The 17,671-nt window shown below is 42.3% G+C and overlaps 1 protein-coding gene across 3 annotated transcripts in view; it reads left to right on the forward strand.

The window, feature by feature from the left end:
* The window catches only part of LOC129828024 (ETS-related transcription factor Elf-4-like), an 85,065-nt gene extending 67,673 nt beyond the window's left edge, over nt 1-17,392 (forward strand). For all 3 annotated transcript variants that reach the window (XM_055889427.1, XM_055889428.1, XM_055889426.1), the window contains 7 exons: nt 751-922; nt 1,109-1,213; nt 1,519-1,674; nt 1,964-2,047; nt 2,926-3,118; nt 5,070-5,450; nt 13,642-17,392. In XM_055889427.1, the coding sequence (XP_055745402.1) occupies nt 751-922; nt 1,109-1,213; nt 1,519-1,674; nt 1,964-2,047; nt 2,926-3,118; nt 5,070-5,450; nt 13,642-14,425 (1,875 nt within the window). In that variant the 3' untranslated portion in view covers nt 14,426-17,392. The remainder of the gene's footprint in view (nt 1-750; nt 923-1,108; nt 1,214-1,518; nt 1,675-1,963; nt 2,048-2,925; nt 3,119-5,069; nt 5,451-13,641) is intronic.
* Nucleotides 17,393-17,671: the final 279 nt, after the last annotated feature.

Below are 17,671 nucleotides of genomic sequence, written 5' to 3' on the forward strand. Positions count from 1 at the left end.
GTTTAAGCAGACTGTGTTTGTCTGTTGTTGTGACTTAGATGAAGATCAGATCTAATTTTATGACCCATTTATGCAGAAATCCCGATTAATTCCAAAGGGTTCACATATGTTTTCTTGCCATGTCTCATGTCTGTCTTTCTGTATGTGAAACGAGAATGAATAATTTATAAGTAAGTCGTACCTTTTTGTTCACCTGCATGTGGACAAAGCCAATGTGTGAGATATATCAGAACAACCGTAAAAGCACAGTGTGTAGGCCTACATGAACTTTACCATGGCTGAGACTCAGATTTTTCACTTTAAAATGTATACCAAACAAAACCATTGATTTCAAAGTTTAACAAACAATATAACTCTATGCACAAGGACAACTTTTACAAATCTCCACAGAAAATGTAACAAAAACACATTTACCAGAAGAACTGTGCAGATATAACGTTTGGTAACAGAATAAAATGGATAGAGATTTTACCGTAATTCTGTTACTGTAATAAACTTTGCATCTGCACAGTTTTACCAGAAATGTTATTTTTTTACTGTGAAAATTGTTCGAAGTAGTCATTGTGCATAGAGCTGTATGGTTTGTAAAACTTTGAAATCAATGGTTTTTGTTTGGCATACATTTTAAATGGAAAAATCAGTCTCAGCATAATATTGCTATCGTGGAAATGCCCATAAGATAAAACCAAAGCAATAGACACACACATGTAATTCTGTGATCTAACGTCTGTGGCCTCTCTGTGTGTTCAGCTGGATGACCCATCCGTGTTTCCAGCTGTCATCGTAGAGCAGGTGCCCGCCGCTGACCTGATGCAGGTCTACTCGGGCATGGAATCGGACGAGGTGGCCAACGGCATCATGGTGGACACCACTCTACACGTGGTGGAGGAGGCCATTATGGTCGGAGACGTGGGCCTCTCAGGTGAGGGGGAGGAGGAGATGATACTTTACACATGCATGCCTAGGGGATAGGGACTAGGGTTGTTTCCAGACAGGGCCTGGTATTTACCTGGAATGCACCCCTAGTGATTGTAACATCCTTTCAAGTTTGTCTTAAAATCTGTCTGTTTCATGTTCTGATGACAATCCTTGTCTGATTGGCCAATAGAAACGACGGTGTCAGACACAGAGGACAGCATGGAGACCAACGAGGCTGCGGCAGCCCTTCTCAACATGGAGTCACCGAACAACATCCTGGACGAGAAGCGCATGAGTACGATTATTGTTGTTTTGTTGTTGCAATTTGCTAGGAGGGAGGTTAGGGGAAGGAGTATTTTTTAAATCGTTTGGTACCACTTGTTTGTTAACTGAATCCAATTTCTACCTCAAAGCATTTACCACTTTCAAAACATCGTTAAAACGTACACGTTTTTGATGAAGGCTGTTTGTAGGCAGTTTCATTTGTAGTATTTTCACTAATTCCCATAATTATCTCTGGCTGTTGCTTTAGTTCACAGTCTCATAATATTACATAACTGGGAGTAATATTGACTGTACTACTTTTTTCTATTGCTGTAGTTCACACCTATGGGACCATGTTGGAGTCTGACTACACCTACATCCCTCTTCGGCCGGAGGCCAATGGCTGCATGGATGTATCGCTGGACGAGGAAACATCCTCCATGGACGAGATCCCTCAGAGGAGCGTGTCCAAACCACAGAGGAAAACCAAAGGTACTGCAGGGGGGTCCTCCTGGACTGTAGTGTGACAAAACATTAGGTTGCCAAACAATGTTATTTAGTCTTGTTTTTAAACCTTCTAGATTAAAATATTCAATTTACACTCATGTTTCGAAGAGATTTTTTAAGAGTTACACAGGAGTGCATTGGTAAATATATTTGCTTATTAGCCACGGCTTACAGCCTTATTAGCACAGTGACAGTGTTTTTATTTACCCACTGACAGTGATGTGCTTAATTTGGTGTCACAGTTTTGACCTTAATAACACTTCTCCTGTCTTAGTGCGCAAGCCGCGGGCGGTGCGTCCATGCTCCCCCATCACCACTCCCAGCCTGCCATTCAAGAAGAAGAGCAAGGAGGGCAAAGGTGAGCGTTCTTCTAAACCAGCTCACTTCTCGAAAAACAGCCAATTGAAATCATGGTCTCTCCTGGCCCCTTCTCAACCAGCGTGTTTAAAAAAAACAACCAATCAAAATCAAGGTCTCTCCTGGCCCTGTCTCAACTGACTCACCTCTTGAAAAAACAGCCAATCGAAATCAAGGTCTCTCTCTTGGCCTATTCTGTGGGCTAATGTGCACGTTTCTGCCTGTAGAGTGGTGCAATCAGCAACCAGCAGCCCATGTCGTCCAGTTGGGTTGGACCTCAGCTTGCTAATTGATGGGGTACTCTCAAAGTGCTGTGTCTCACAGGGAAATAACTGTAATTGCGGCTGTGTGTTCCCTTGCACAGCACAGAGAGGGGATGGGGAGAGGGGGTTGGTTCAGCTGGACACATATACAAGTGGCTGCTGGAGGGGTTGCTGTTTCTAAACACTTCTGGTCCTAACCGTTTCACAAACATGAGTAATCTACTGCCAGAGCCCCATCCAATTTTCCAACCCTAGATACACACACACACACACACACACACACACACACACACACACACACACACACACACACACACACACACACACACACACACACACACACACACACACACACACACACACACACACACACACACACACACACACACACACACACACACACACACACACACGAGGAGAACGGCAAATTCATTAATTTAGGTTATGGGGAGGGAGGGCTGTAATTGCGTCTCTGCCTATTTTTTCATTTGTTAGGTAAAACATCTGCAATGCTTAAATTAGTTATGGACGGGTGTAGTAGAGCTCCAAGCTCACATGTACTGTATTAGGCTCACATGTTAAAATGGCAAATTCCTCTGTTCTCCCCCCTACATAGGGAACACCATCTACCTATGGGAGTTCCTCCTGGCCCTGTTGCAGGACAAGAACACCTGTCCCAAGTACATCAAGTGGACGCAGAGGGAGAAGGGCATCTTTAAGCTGGTGGACTCCAAGGCTGTGTCCAAACTGTGGGGCAAGCACAAGAACAAACCCGACATGAACTATGAAACCATGGGCAGGGCACTCAGGTGAGAGGAGTGTTATTACACATAGTGTTCATAGTGTTCGGAAACCAATAACTAGCCTACGGATTTTGCTGCACTCGTTATGTTTAGGGGTCTTAGGCCTAGCTACATGGTCTGCAACCTGATTTGACGTGTTCATAAATGTGAGAAGTAAGCATATGCAACCAGGTATTGAATGCATGTGCCCAGGGAGACAGCCACCTTACCTTAGGTCCAGGGCCAGCACAGTCATGACTCCCCTGATCGTCCACCAGATTAGTATTTGTTTAAAGTGGTGATCCTAAAATAAATATATACAAAAAAGAAAACTACAAGGGAAAACCTAGTCAATTGCACAACTGGATGCATTCAAACGAGATGTGTCTTACACAGACTTTCCCACCCTGGGGATTCAAACCAGCGATCTTTCAGTTATTGGCATAACACTCTTAACCACTAGGCTACCTGCCGCTCCTTACAAAGAGTCATTCCTAAACTAAAGAGGCTAACTAACACAGAACCACATCAAACACTGGTAGGCCAAGTTCTCTGGCCTACAGATTGCCAATCATCCTGACAGCTCCCACCTTTGGACTTAATGGGATACTTTGGGATTTTGGCAGTGAGGCCCTTTATCTACTTCCCCGGAGTCAGATGAACTTGTGGATAGCATTTGTATGTCTCTGTGTCCATTATGAAGGAAGTTAGAGGTAGAGGTAGTTGTGCGAGCCGAAGCTCACTAGCGTTAGCACAATGACTGAAAGTCTATGGGTATCTACTAGCATGCTAGCAGATACCCATAAACTTCCAGTCATTGTGCTAACGCTATCTCTAACTTCAGCCCTTGACTCTAGTTCGTGCTGCCATCTGGGGATGCATTGTGAAAGTGCATGGTAGTGTGTTTGTCTATGTTCTAACACTAAACTTGTAAGCGAGGACTTGGTGGACTGTATATTCTTTAGGTTTAAGTGTTACTTTATGTGTTCGCTCCTGTGTGCTGTTAAGGGCACAGATGACAGACGGGTAGGATTCCAGTTGAGGTGGTTTAATAAATGCTGAATATGCACAGGCATGGAACAGCACCGCACACTGTATGTAGTACGGATGGGCTAAGGCAACTAACTTGCTTCAACCAAAGTGTGTGTGTGTGGTATATCAACAAGGACGCACACTGGCCTTGGCTAACACGATGAACGCTAACTGGTGGGAAAACACAAGGATGGCTGGAGCTTTCTCTCACTTGCCTTCTCTCGAGCTGATCTTCTCCTCAAAGCTCTCGTATGATGAACTGACATTACTGATATGATTAACTACAAATACTTCCCAGCCTTTTGTACAAAACTACCCCTCATATCATAACAATAGAAATAGATAATTGGCCTGCACAGTTAAGAAGGGTATGCTAAAATGTCTGTGCACCTGTTGCAGTAAAAAGCACTACAGAAAGTAAAAAAATATAACAAGTGCTTCTTGATCACATAGACGCCAAACCGCACATACAGCATATGGTGTTGCACCTGCATAGTGTCGTCCTCAAGTGCAGAAATAACAAAATCTCAACTCGCCCCCATCCTCATCTCGAAGGCAGTATTATAACATCAAGGAAGCATACTGTTTTAATACAGTGAGCAAGGCACTGGGTGTCAGGCAGACAAGTCTGGCTGACATCTACAAATAGAAGAGCCCACACAAAAGGCTATTATGGACCCCAGACATCCTTTGTACCAGGACTTGAAGTCACATATGAGGTCAACATTATCAAGGACCAGGTTATAGAAGAAATAGAGAAAAGCAGTCATCTATTCCCGTGTCACCTTATTCAAGGTATTCAAGGTGGACCTTATTCAAACCTAGCCCGTTATTATTCTGTTTGTAATGTTACTTCATGTTTGCTCAATACCACAAACAAAATGTCCTCCAAAAGGGACAACTAAATCCTGATCTTACCTTAACTGTGACTACTCTCCCTCCTAAGGTATTACTACCAGCGCGGTATCCTGGCTAAGGTGGAGGGCCAGCGGCTGGTCTACCAGTTTAAAGAGATGCCTCTTGACCTAGTGGTGATAGATGATGAGGACACATGCCCCGAACTCAGCGCTGGCTACGGGGGTCAGCGCCCCAGCCATCACGGCCGGGGAATGGGTGGCCGTGGAGGCCCCAGAGGCGGTCACGGAAAGAACCATGCTCATGGGCGCCATCCTATATCGGTAAAACAAGTGAAGAGAGAGCCCATTGATATGGATGGAGGGCTGTACCATGAGGTCAACGGGACACATGCAGAACAGATGAACCAGACGGTCCACGTGCTGCAGCCCAACCAGGGGGCGGCTGTGCCGGCCTCCTCACACAACTCGAGGTAACAGATGGATGGACATATGTACACACACATGCATTCACTCGCACGCATATCCATACACACGCAGATGCACACATGCACACGCACACACAAACACACGTAACATAGTGAACCGTGGCAATTGGACCTAGGCCTGGGGAAAAAATCTTCCAAAACAGTGTACCAAACTCCCAAATCTCAAAAAACAGAGACAGCACCCGCACTAGCATTACCAGCAACTACAACCTCATTGCTTACTTAACTTATGGTAGCCTAACGCCACCACTATCACACTGTCACCAAAACAACAATAGTGACACATCAAAGGATGTGAGCTTGGCAGGCTCGTGATGCTGAAAGGACAGGGGCTGTAATACAGTACCTGCGTACTTCATTTAGGAGAACGCACTTTTTGTAAAACACAGACAGATGGAAAGATAGCAGTCACACACACACAGCATCATGTTAAAGAAGAAGCAGCCCCTTTCACTCTGACATAATAAGCTAGTAGGTTCAAATCGTAAGAATACAAAAACACAACCATTATGTTAATCATTTCCAAATCATAATACAACTATTATTTCCCTTGGCAAACATAGTGTCCCAACGCCAGGGTTGTGGGTTCGATTCCCATGAGGGACCAGTATGTAAAATGTATGCACTCACTACTTTAAGTTGCTCTGGATAAGAGTGTCTGCTAAATTACTAAAATGTTAAATGTTCAGCATACAAGGTAACCAGTGATCTAAGTAGTTAACAGGATACAGAATTGCAATTTGAATTCAAGTAAATATAATTGAATTCTGTGAAATTCAAATGTCTATTCTACATTAAGTATAGTCTATACAAATATACATTTTGTGCATCAAACATGTTGTTATATGCATGCAAATAAAATATTGTTGGGTCATTCCATGTAATTTCAGGAAGCCAGGACACCCACCATCTCAGATTGTTCTAAAATCCTTTCTGTAGTCAGAAACAGATAAGAATAGCATTCCTGCAAAATTATTTCTGAGAAATTAAGCAAATTGATTGCACCCAAATTGGCCATTTTAATTTATAGGATTCATAAAATATTTAGTAAATATAGTACCTTACATCCGATTTGGACCAACCTTTTTTCTAACAATGAGTTTGACACGAGTAACCCAAAGAAATAGTAAAAAGCCACCAACGGACCCCCAACACACCACTCCAATCCCAACCAAACAACTAGTATACAGTATTCGTTCTCTATTGACAAGTAGGATGGAGCTGTGACTCAGAATATTGTTTATTTATCCTATGTAATGCATTCTCAGTGAATTTGGTGTTTTTTTCCCGCTGTTCAGAGTTTGTTAGGTTTTTAGGTTTATGTCCCGTCCTACATCCTGATATTACCAGGTCCTGACCACTAGATGAGATCTGGCGATCAAATTATATTTCAACAAAATAATGTTGCAGGAATGGTAATCTTATCTAACAAAACAGAAAGGATTTCAGAACAGTCTGAGATGGATGTCAAATCCTCTTTCTTGTGCTTTTTGAGGTGGAACGACCATGATGAAACAATTGATTTTCAGGACAAAATCTTCAAATGAATGATCAAGGAAAACAAAACCTGTATTCAAATATTCAGAGTTATTATATTTCATGAATCACTTAGATTTAGTTAAAAACGAGGAAAATGCTACATTTCCCAGAATGCATTAATTTAACCCTCAAGTTGATCCCAAGGCCTTAAAAAAGAGGCCAAACAAATGAAATGATTGCTGGAAATATAATTGGCTATTCTAAGCACTAAGGTTAAAATAGTATATGAACATTGTTTCCAGAAAAATTAGATATATTCTTTGCTATCTTTTATTTTTAAATGTTATTTTTTTTACCTTTATTTAACTAGGCACGTCAGTTAAGAACAAATTCTTATTTACAATGATGGCCTACCAAAAGGCAAAAGGCTTCCTAAATATAGGACAAAACACACATCACGACAAGAGAGACAACACAACACTACATAAAGAGAGACCTAAGACAACAACATAGCAAGGCAGCAACATATGACAACACAGCATGGTAGCAACACAACATGACAACAACATTGTAGCAACACACCATGGTAGCAGCACAAAACATGGTACAAACATTATTGGGCACAGACAACAGCACAAAGGGCAAGAAAGTAGAGACAACAATACATTACGCAAAGCAGCCACAACTGTCAGTAAGAGTGTCCATGATTGAATGATTGAGTCATTGAAAGAAGAGATGAAACTATCCAGTGTGAGTGTTGGCTGCAGCTCGTTCCAGTTGCTAGCTGCAGTAAACTGAAAAGAGGAGTGACCCAGGGATGTGTGTGCTTTGGGGACCTTTAACAGAATGTGACTGGCAGAACGGGTGTTGTATGAGGGCTGCAGTAGGTATTTTAGATAGGGGGGAGGGAGGCCTCAGGGGGTTTTATAAATACGCATCAACCAGTGGGTCTTGCGACAGGTATACAGAGATGACCAGTTTACAGAGGAGTATAGAGTGCAGTGACGTGTCCTATGAGGTGCATTGGTGGAACATCTTATGGCCGAATGGTAAAGGACATCTAGCCGCTCGAGAGCACCCTTACCTGCCGATCTATAAATGATGTCTCCGTAATCTAGCATGGTTAGGATGGTCATCTGAATCAGGGTTAGTTTGGCAGCTGGGGTGAAAGAGGAGCGATTACGATAGAGGAAACCAAGTCTAGATTTAACTTTAGCCTGCAGCTTTGATATGTGCTGAGCGAAGGACAGTGTACCGTCTAGCCATACGCCCAAGTACTTGTATGAGGTGACTACCTCAAGCTCCAAACCCTCAGAGGTAGTAATCACACCTGTGGGGAGAGAGGCATTCTTCTTACCAAACCACATGACCTTTGTTTTGGAGGTGTTCAGAACAAGGTTAAGGGCAGAGAAAGCTTGATAGATGCTAAGAAAGCTTTGTTATAGAGCATTTAACACAAAATCCGAGGGGCCAGCTGAGTATAAGACTGTATCATCTGTATATAAATGGATGAGAGATCTTCCTATTGCCTGAGCTATGTTGTTGATGTAAATTGAGAAGAGCATGGGGCCTAGGATTGAGCCTTGGGGTACTCCCTTGGTGACAGGCAGTGGATGAGACAGCAGATTTTCTGACTTTATACACTGCACTCTTTGAGAGAGGTAGTTAGCAAACCAGGCCAAAGACCCCTCAGAGACACCAATACTCCTTAGCCGGCCCACAAGAATGGAATGGTCTACCGTATCAAAATCTTTGGCTAAGTCAATAAAAATAGCAGCACAACATTGCTTAGAATTAAGGGCAATGGTGACATCATTGAGGACCGTTGCAGTGACACATCCATAACCTGAGCAGAGACCAGATTGCATACCAGAGAGAGAATACTATAGACATCAGGAAAACCAGTCAGTTGATTATTAACACGTTTTTCCAACACTTTTGATAAACAGGGCAAAATAGAAATTGGCCTATAACAGATAGGATATGTTTGATCTCCCCCTTTAAATAAAGGATGAACCGTGGCTGCCTTTGAACCAATGGGAACCTCCCCAGAAAGGAGAGACAGGCTTGGCGATGATAGGGGAAGCAACCTTAAAGAAGAAAGGGTCTAAACCATCTGACCCAGATGTTTTTTGGGGGTTAAGTTTCAGGAGGCCCTTTAGCACCTTGGACTCAGTGACTGCCTGCAGGGAGAAACTTTGTAGCGGGGCAGGGGGAAAAGGGTGAGGAGCATCGTGGATAGTCATATTAGAAGGGGTGGAAGATGAGGAAATGTTGGACGGGCAAGGAGGCATGGCTGAGTCTAATAGGAATCCTGACTTAATGAAGTGGTGATTAAAGAGCTCAGCCATGTGCTTCTTGTCAGTAACAACCACATCATCAACATTAAGGGATATGAGCAGCTGTGAGGAGGAGGGTTTATTCTCCAGGTCTTTAACCATTTTCCAGAACCTCTTGGGGTTAGACCCACAGAGAGAGAACTGCTCCTTAAAGTAACTAACTTGGCCTTCTGGATAGCCTGAGTTATTTCTAATTTGCCTGAACGAGAGCCAGTCAGCCTGGGTATGCATGTGCCGAGCCTTTCACCAAATGCAATTCTTGAGGTGGAGTAACCACTGCAAGATCATGATCAAATCAGGGGCTGAACCTCTTTTTAATTCTCAATTTCTTTATGGGGGCGTGTTTGTTAACAATACCACTGAAAATATCAAAAAAGAAGGTACAAGCTTCTTCGACAGAGGGGATCAAGCTGATTCTATACCATTGTACAGAGGCCAGTTCATGAAGGAATTGTTTTTTGGCAAGCATCTATAACAAATCAGGACCGGTCGTTTCACTGAGCAGCCATTACGAACACAGGCTGTAAAACAGTGATCACTAAGGTCATTACAGCAAACATCAGACTGATACCTATCAGGATTATTTGTGAGGATATCATCAAGGAGAGTAGCCTTTTCTGGGTGTCTGGAGTCATACATTGTGGGATTGGTAATAGTCTGAGAAAGATTTAGGGAGTCTCATTGCTTTAAGACTTGTGGTCAGGTGGTCAGGTGGTTTAAGCATGTCCCAGTTTAGGTCACCGAGCATGACAAATTCAGACTTAGTGTAAGGGACCAGGAGAGAGCTTAAGGCAGTTAGGGTACAGGCCGGTGCTGATGGAGGACGATAGCACCCAGCAACAGTCAACAAAGAGCTATTTAAAAGTTTAATGCTTAAAACCAGCACATCAAATTGTTTGGGGACAACTTGGTGGAGACCACCGAGCACTGAAGGTGATCCTCGGTTAAGATTGCCACTCCCCAACCTTTGGAAAATCTGTCTTGCCGAAAAAGGTTATAACTAGAAAGGTTAACATCAGTATTCAAAACATTCTTCCTTAACCATGTCTCAGTAATGACCAACACATCTGGATTGGAGCTGTGAATCCACACTTTCAATTGGTCCATTTGAGGTAATAAGCTTCTCGTGCTAACGTGCAGAAAATCCGGGCTTTTACGAGAGCAGACGTCAGTGAAGCAGATATCAGAGCACAAGTCAGAATTGGGGCTAGCAACAGTAGATGGGCCAGGGTGTACATGCACATTTCCAGATATCATCAACAGTAATACAATCAAGGCATGGCATAGGACAGTGAGAGCTCTGCAGTGCAGATTTATAACATTTGAATGTGCAGCAGATGGCAACAAGATCATATTGTACAGCAATTTCATAAGGTAACATGAGTACAAAGCTGGCGAGAGGTGGTTAGAATAGGATGGGAGGCCAAAAGTCTGTGTTACCAATAGAGAGTCAGAGTCCCGAGTGTGGGAACAAACATAGTCTGTCCCACGGTTGGGTAAAGAAAGTTCGTAGTCAACAAAGCATGAAGGGGTCATGAGGCAAATAGCAAAATATTAAAAACTTGGGGCTAGCCAATGTAAGTTCAGAGTCACTTGCCCGAGGTCACACTGGAAGTATGACTGAGTGAAATTGCACTGAATTCAATTCTACTTCCTGTTACTCTATTAAAATTCTACATCCTGTGTGGGGTGTGGCCATTTCAATTCTAATTTCAACTCATGAGTTTAACGACAGTCAATTCTGAATTGAGCCCAACCCTGTTTCACATGTATAACACATTATTTTCAACTGCAAGCGAGCTGCAATAAAAAAAAAACTGTTCCACTCACTAGATGATAATGATTTGAAAGTTTACTTCTTGTTGAAAGTTAATCTTGAAAAGGGCGAAGCTAACATATTAGCATCAACATCCTCTTCGATAACACCTGTTACTGCAGCTGCCGCCGCACACAAGCCTACAACAAAAACTAGCTAGATTAGACCATGGGAAAACTGCTGCTCGCGATAGCGCAGTGACTTGTCTGCCTTTGAGAGGGCGGAAGTTTCCATACATTTTTATGAAAATGGTCCCACCCATTACAAGTCAAAATGTGATTGGTTGATTCCACTGTCACTCCAAATATCTGCTCTAATACGGTTGAATGGCATATGCCTTCTATCGAACTTCTGAGGACCTAGTCAATCTTTAAGCTACAGTTGAAGTTGGAAGTTTACATACACTTATGTTGGAGTCATTAAAACTCGTTTTTCAACCACTCCACAAATTTCTTGTTAACAAACTATAGTTTTGGCAAGTCGGTTATGACATTTTCTTTGTGCATGACACAAGTAATTTTTCCAACAATTGTTTACAGACAGATTATTTCACTTACAATTCACTGTATCACAATTCCAGTGAGTCAGAAGTTTACATACACTAAATTGACTGTGCCTTTAAACAGCTTGGAAAATTCCAGAAAATTATGTCATGGCTTTAGAAGCATCTGATAGGCTAATTGACATAATTTGAGTCAATTGGAGGTGTACCTGTGGATGTATTTCAAGGCCTACCTTCAAACTCAGTGCCTCTTTGCTTGACATCATGGGAAAATCAAAAGAAATTAGCCAAGACCTCAGAAAAAACATTGTAGACCTCCACAAGTCTGGTCCATCATTGGGAGCAATTTCCAAACACCTGAAGGTACCACGTTCATCTGTACAAACAATAGTACGCAAGTATAAACACCATGGGACCATGCAGCCATCATGCCAATCAGGAAGGAGACGCGTTCTGTCTCCTAGAGATCAACGTACTTTGGTGCGAGAAGTGCAAATCAATCCCAGAACAACAGCAAAGGACCTTGTGAAGATGCTGGAGGAAACAGGTACAAAAGTATCTGTATCCAAAGTAAAATGAGTCCTATATCGACATAACCTGAAAGGCCGCTCAGCAAGGAAGAAGCCACTGCTCCGCCAGAAAAAAGACAGACTTCGATTTGCAACTACACATTTGGACAAAGATCATACTTTTTGGAGAAATGTCCTCTGGTCTGATGAAACAAAAATATAACTGTTTGGCCATAATGACCATCGTTATGTTTGGAGGAAAAAGGGGAAGGTTTGCAAGCTGAAGAACACCATCCCAATCGTGAGGCACGGGGGTGGCAGCATCATGTTGTGTGGGTGCTTTGCTGCAGAAGGGACTGTTGCATTTCACAAAATAGATGGCTTCATGAGAAAGGGAAATTATGTGGATATATTGAAGCAACATCTCAAGACATCAGTCAGGAAGTTAAAGCTTGGTCGCAAATGGGTCTTCCAAATGGACAATGACCCCAAGCATACTTCCAAAGTTGTGGCAAAATGGCTTCAGGACAACAAAGTCAAGGTATTGGAGTGGCCGTCACAAAACCCTGACCTCAATCCTATGGAAAATCTGTGGGCATAACTGAAAAATCATGTGAGAGCAAGGAGGCCTACAATCCTGACTCAGTTACACCAGCTCTGTCAGGAGGAATTGGACAAAATTCACCCAACTTATTGTGGGAAGCTTGTGGAAGGCTACCCGAAACATTTGACCCAAGTTAAACAATTTAAAGGCAATGCTACCAAATACTAATTGAGTGTATGTAAACTTCTGACCCACTTGGAATGTGATGAAAGAAATAAAAGCTGACATTTCACATTCTTAAAATAAAGTGGTGATCTTAACTGACCTAAGACAGGGACTTTTTACTCAGATTAAATGTCAGGAATTGTGAAAAACTGAGTTTAAATGTATTTGGCTAAGGTGTATGTAAACTTCCGACTTCAACTGTATCTAGCTAGATTTATCTCCCTAGTGACCACCAAAGAAAATTCCTGTTTGCATCTTTATTTCCTCAGTTTTAACCCTTTCCTTTCCTACACAAACTGAAGAGATTAAATCAGAATGTCATTGAAAATAATCATGATATCAGTGAAATATGATTAAAACAATGAAATAGAAATGAAAACAACATTTTTGGGCCTTCTCTTGAGAGTCCATTCAACATAAATGTATTGTGTGCTATTTGTTCTTGTTGAACTGAAGGCTGTATAACATAATGAATAGTTATTTGCTGCGTATTCTGTTATACCTTTCACAACTTAGGTGTGGTCTGTTGCAATCAGATTTTGAAAGCTCATATAGAATGACAGTATGTAACATGCTGGAAGCTACTTGTGTCCCTAAAGATATGTTCTATACTATAGTAGATTACACTAGAATAGTGTTCTATTTAATTCTGTGTGTCAAATGGAGTCTGAACCTGACTGTTAAGCTCTTTGTGTCAACTGCTGATTCAAAAAGGGTTTTATAGTATACATTTGATTGACCTGATCTCCTCTTTCTCCTCAGGAACATCAACATGGCTACCTCCGTTCCCATGGTCCTGACATCGTCCGGACAGTTGCAGCCCCTCCTGTCCAATGGTGACTCCTCCAGCCACTCTTCCCCGCCCAGGATTATCCTCCACACTGTCCCCTCCACCACCGCGGGGGGAAAAGATGTCCTCACCATTCAGACGGCCTCCTTGGCCACCGGAGCAGGCAGCCTCCAGGACCACCACCATCAACACCAGCAGCCCCAGTTTCTGGTCACCAGTCTGGGCTCCACCACGGGGGTCATCAACTCCACCACGGCTTCCCTCAATGGTCTCCCCCGCCTAGTTACCCTCAACGCGGCCACTGGTCAGCCCATGGTGGCCCAGCAACCAGGAACAGTCATCGCCACCGTGCTCAAGTCCTCGAGTGGTGACGAGCTCCTCCATGGCCTGCACGGCATCAAGGAGGAGATGCTGGACCCTTACTACCTGCAGTCGTGGGTTAATGGAGACCCGTCCTTTGGGATGGAGGCAGGGGAAGCAGAGCTCACCTACAGGACTGTGATCATTGGGGCGAATCAAAGTCTTGGGCAGAGCCAGGGAGAGACTGGCAGCGAGTCTCCAGTGAACGGACACCTTGCCCAGGGAAGCAGCCCCAGCGAGGGCCTTACCCCTGTGGAGGAGCTGGAGGTGCGTGGGGAGATGGCTCTGCAGCCAGAGCACATGCTGGGGGTCAAGGGGCTCCAGGAGCTGCCGGAGATCACCCTCCACCTCCCGTCCTCCTTCATCCAGATCAAGACAGAGCCCACGGAGGCCTAGTAGGCCTGGACTCTCCCACCAAAGCTGGACTATTGGAATCAACATAAAAAAAGACTTCTTAACTAAGTTTCCTTTTCCTTATCCGAATGATAATCTGATTTTGAAAAGCAATGGATTTTTGAAATATAGAGCGACAAACAGGCCAAATGTTGGCTCCTGCAGGATATTTTTATTTACTCACAGCTGTTCTGGTCACGAGCCTACATTTGACCTTCAAGGGATTGTTTTGTGATGTGTTGGTGAAGGCTCCATCGATCCAATAGAGCTCCACAGTGGAGGTGTTATAATACCCATAAAACCTAGCTGTCAAACAGGGAAATGGTTTGAACCGTTTTTGTACCATCCATTTTTAGAAACACTTAAAATGAGGGTGGTTTCGTGTAGGCGTACTGTGGCGTTACATTTGATAACCATGTAAATCTCTCTTGGACAAGGTGACTTTTATCAATATATTCGGTTCTATTTACTCTCAGACTTGAAAATGCTAATTAGCATCAAAGTAGACATCATGCAAGACTACAAATCCCTGCAAGCTCCTACACGTCATCTCTAACTGACACTTTGCTAACAGGTATTGTGTCAATTTAAAACTTGCACAAGACAGTTCACAGAATTATCAATTTAGATACATTTTGCCAATTTATTCATTACTAAATTTAGCTAACGTTAGATACTTAATCCAGAGATTGTTACCTTTGCCTCGATTCGGCAGTCTCGTCCAGATCATCATGGAATTTGTAGTTCTTTATGATAGCCACATTAGAAGCTAATTAGCATGACATTTTTAGGGGGCAAATGCAGGCAAACATATTGATAAAAGTCACCTTGTCATAGAGAGATTTACACAGTTATCAAAACGTCACGCCAGGGTAAGCCTACACAAAACACAGCCCTTATTTTAAGTATCTAAAATTCCCTATGGGACAAATGTATGGTGGAAAAACGATTGGAACCATTTCCTTGTTTTTCCGCTAGCTTTTATGGGTATTATGACTCATACTGTGGTACTCTATTGAGGTCCTATCGAACTATCTACCTACCTTGCTACTGTCAGTAGTCCCGCCCCCTTCCTAAACCCCGCCCCACCAGGAGAATAGCCATTGGATAACCAGGAATCTCCCCTACCACACGTGCCAGTTAGACTACTCCATTCTCTACCTACCAGTACATCTCATCAGACTTGTGTCAATTCTAACAGAGACAAAAACAGGAAACTAAAAACAGGAGATGGGAACTCATGTGGGAGAATGCAATGAAATCAGACTTGTTGAGTAGAAAATGTGTAATTTTCTGCACGCCGTCTCCACTTTTTCTTTTTCTAAGGACGATGAATGGAAATCTTTTCTGAAGAGTGCCTTATACGGAAAGGTACACCGGTTCAAACTCTTGATTGGTAAAGTCTGTGAGGAGAATAAATGACAGTTCAGATTGTTTTGACGTTTCTGGAATTTCTTCCAGATTCCACCCTTATTATCACATTGTTGATTAGGTGTGCATTCCCCTTCATTACACATGGCCTTACAGCAATGTGTTACTATGGAAATGTGCATTTTCCTGTCCCCTTGGACAATCCAATCACAAACCTGTTTGTATATAACTGCAGAATTGATGCAGGGAGAGAGAAAGAGATGCGGAGGAAAAATAAAACATGTTTTACTAGCCTCCTATCTCCCCATTAAGGCATTTAATCTTGTTTATATATATAGTATATACTGAACAAAAATATAAACGCAACATGCAACAATTTCATTGATTTTACTCAGTTACAGTTCATATTAAATAAATAAATTAGGCACTAATCTATGAATTTCACAAGACTGGGAATACAGATATGCATCTGTTGGTCAAAGATACCTTAAAAAAATGGGCCTCACAATGGGCCTCAGGATCTTGTCACAGTATTTTTGTGCATTCAAATTGCTATCGATAAAATGCAATCGTGTTCTGTGGTATTTTAGAGTGACCTTTTATTGTCCCCAGCACAAGGTGCACCTGTGTAATGATCATGCTGTTTAATCTGCTTCTTGATATGCCACACCTGTTAAGTGGATGGATTATCTTGACAAAGGAGAAATGCTCAGTAACAGGGATGTAAGCAAAATTGTGCACCGAATTTGAGAGGAATAAGCTTTTTGTGCCAATGAAACATTTCTGGGATCTTTTATTTCAGCTCATGAAAAATGGGACCAACATGTTTTGAATCTCAATTATATATATATATATATATATATATTTATTTTGTGAATGTCTAAATTCTTTATTATTTACATATGCAAAACCCGAGGGAAAATATACAAAGTATATGAAATGAAATAACAGGATGTCATTTTTTTCTTCCAAAAAGCTGATATTAAAATTTTTAAGCATTCCATATAATCAGCGCAGTGTTGATGATGACATTTTTTCTCTTTTGTACTCAAAGTGATTTGCTCTGAAGCAAATGATCTTCTCTGTAGATATCACCTGGCCTGTGTCATTTTTAAACATTGTATTGTATGTGCTTTGGTTCTTCATCCCCTTTAACAGTGGACATACCTCTAGCTGGAGTGAACAGCAGACCATCTGACGCACTCTAGCTCAGGACCTGAAGACAAACTTTACAGAGCATCAGTCTTATGTCAGAGTTCTCTGTGTCTGCATTGACAATCTGAATGTTGTACAGTACAAATGTGATGCCAAGTTATGACAATCAATGCTCTCTAGGGTTACAAAGAGGACCAAAATTGTCTTTAGGGTTGATAATTGACTGCATTGACATCTGTGGGTGGGGTTGATTGGATTTTCTTGCTTACAGACGCTTACGTTGTATATACAACGCAAGTATGTGCTGGCCAACATTTTCTTTGTAAGCACTGTTGTATGTGAGATGTTGGGGGTATGTCCACTCTGTCTGTCCGATCATTGTGCTTGATTGTTTTCCTTTGTCTTGGGTTTTCCATGGCTTCCTCCTATGCTGAAACTAGATTTTTTTAAGAAAGAAAATATAATAATAAAACAAATTTTGCTTCAATTTCGCTTCAGTGTTTATTCAATATAATACACTGGAATCCAAACTGATCTCTACTTTCAACATCAGCCCGAGACTCAGTCTTTTTAAGCAGGCTATCAATATGATATCCTGGCATCCAAACTGGTTTAAAGCATATCTTCCTTCACTGTCCCTGTACCCGGCTCAAACGAGTGATCCTTTGCTCACAAACACACGTGACCATTCTCCTTGACAACCGTTTGAGCTATACAGAAGGT

Source organism: Salvelinus fontinalis, chromosome 29 (genome assembly GCF_029448725.1).
Source record: "Salvelinus fontinalis isolate EN_2023a chromosome 29, ASM2944872v1, whole genome shotgun sequence".
Lineage (NCBI taxonomy): Eukaryota > Metazoa > Chordata > Actinopteri > Salmoniformes > Salmonidae > Salvelinus > Salvelinus fontinalis.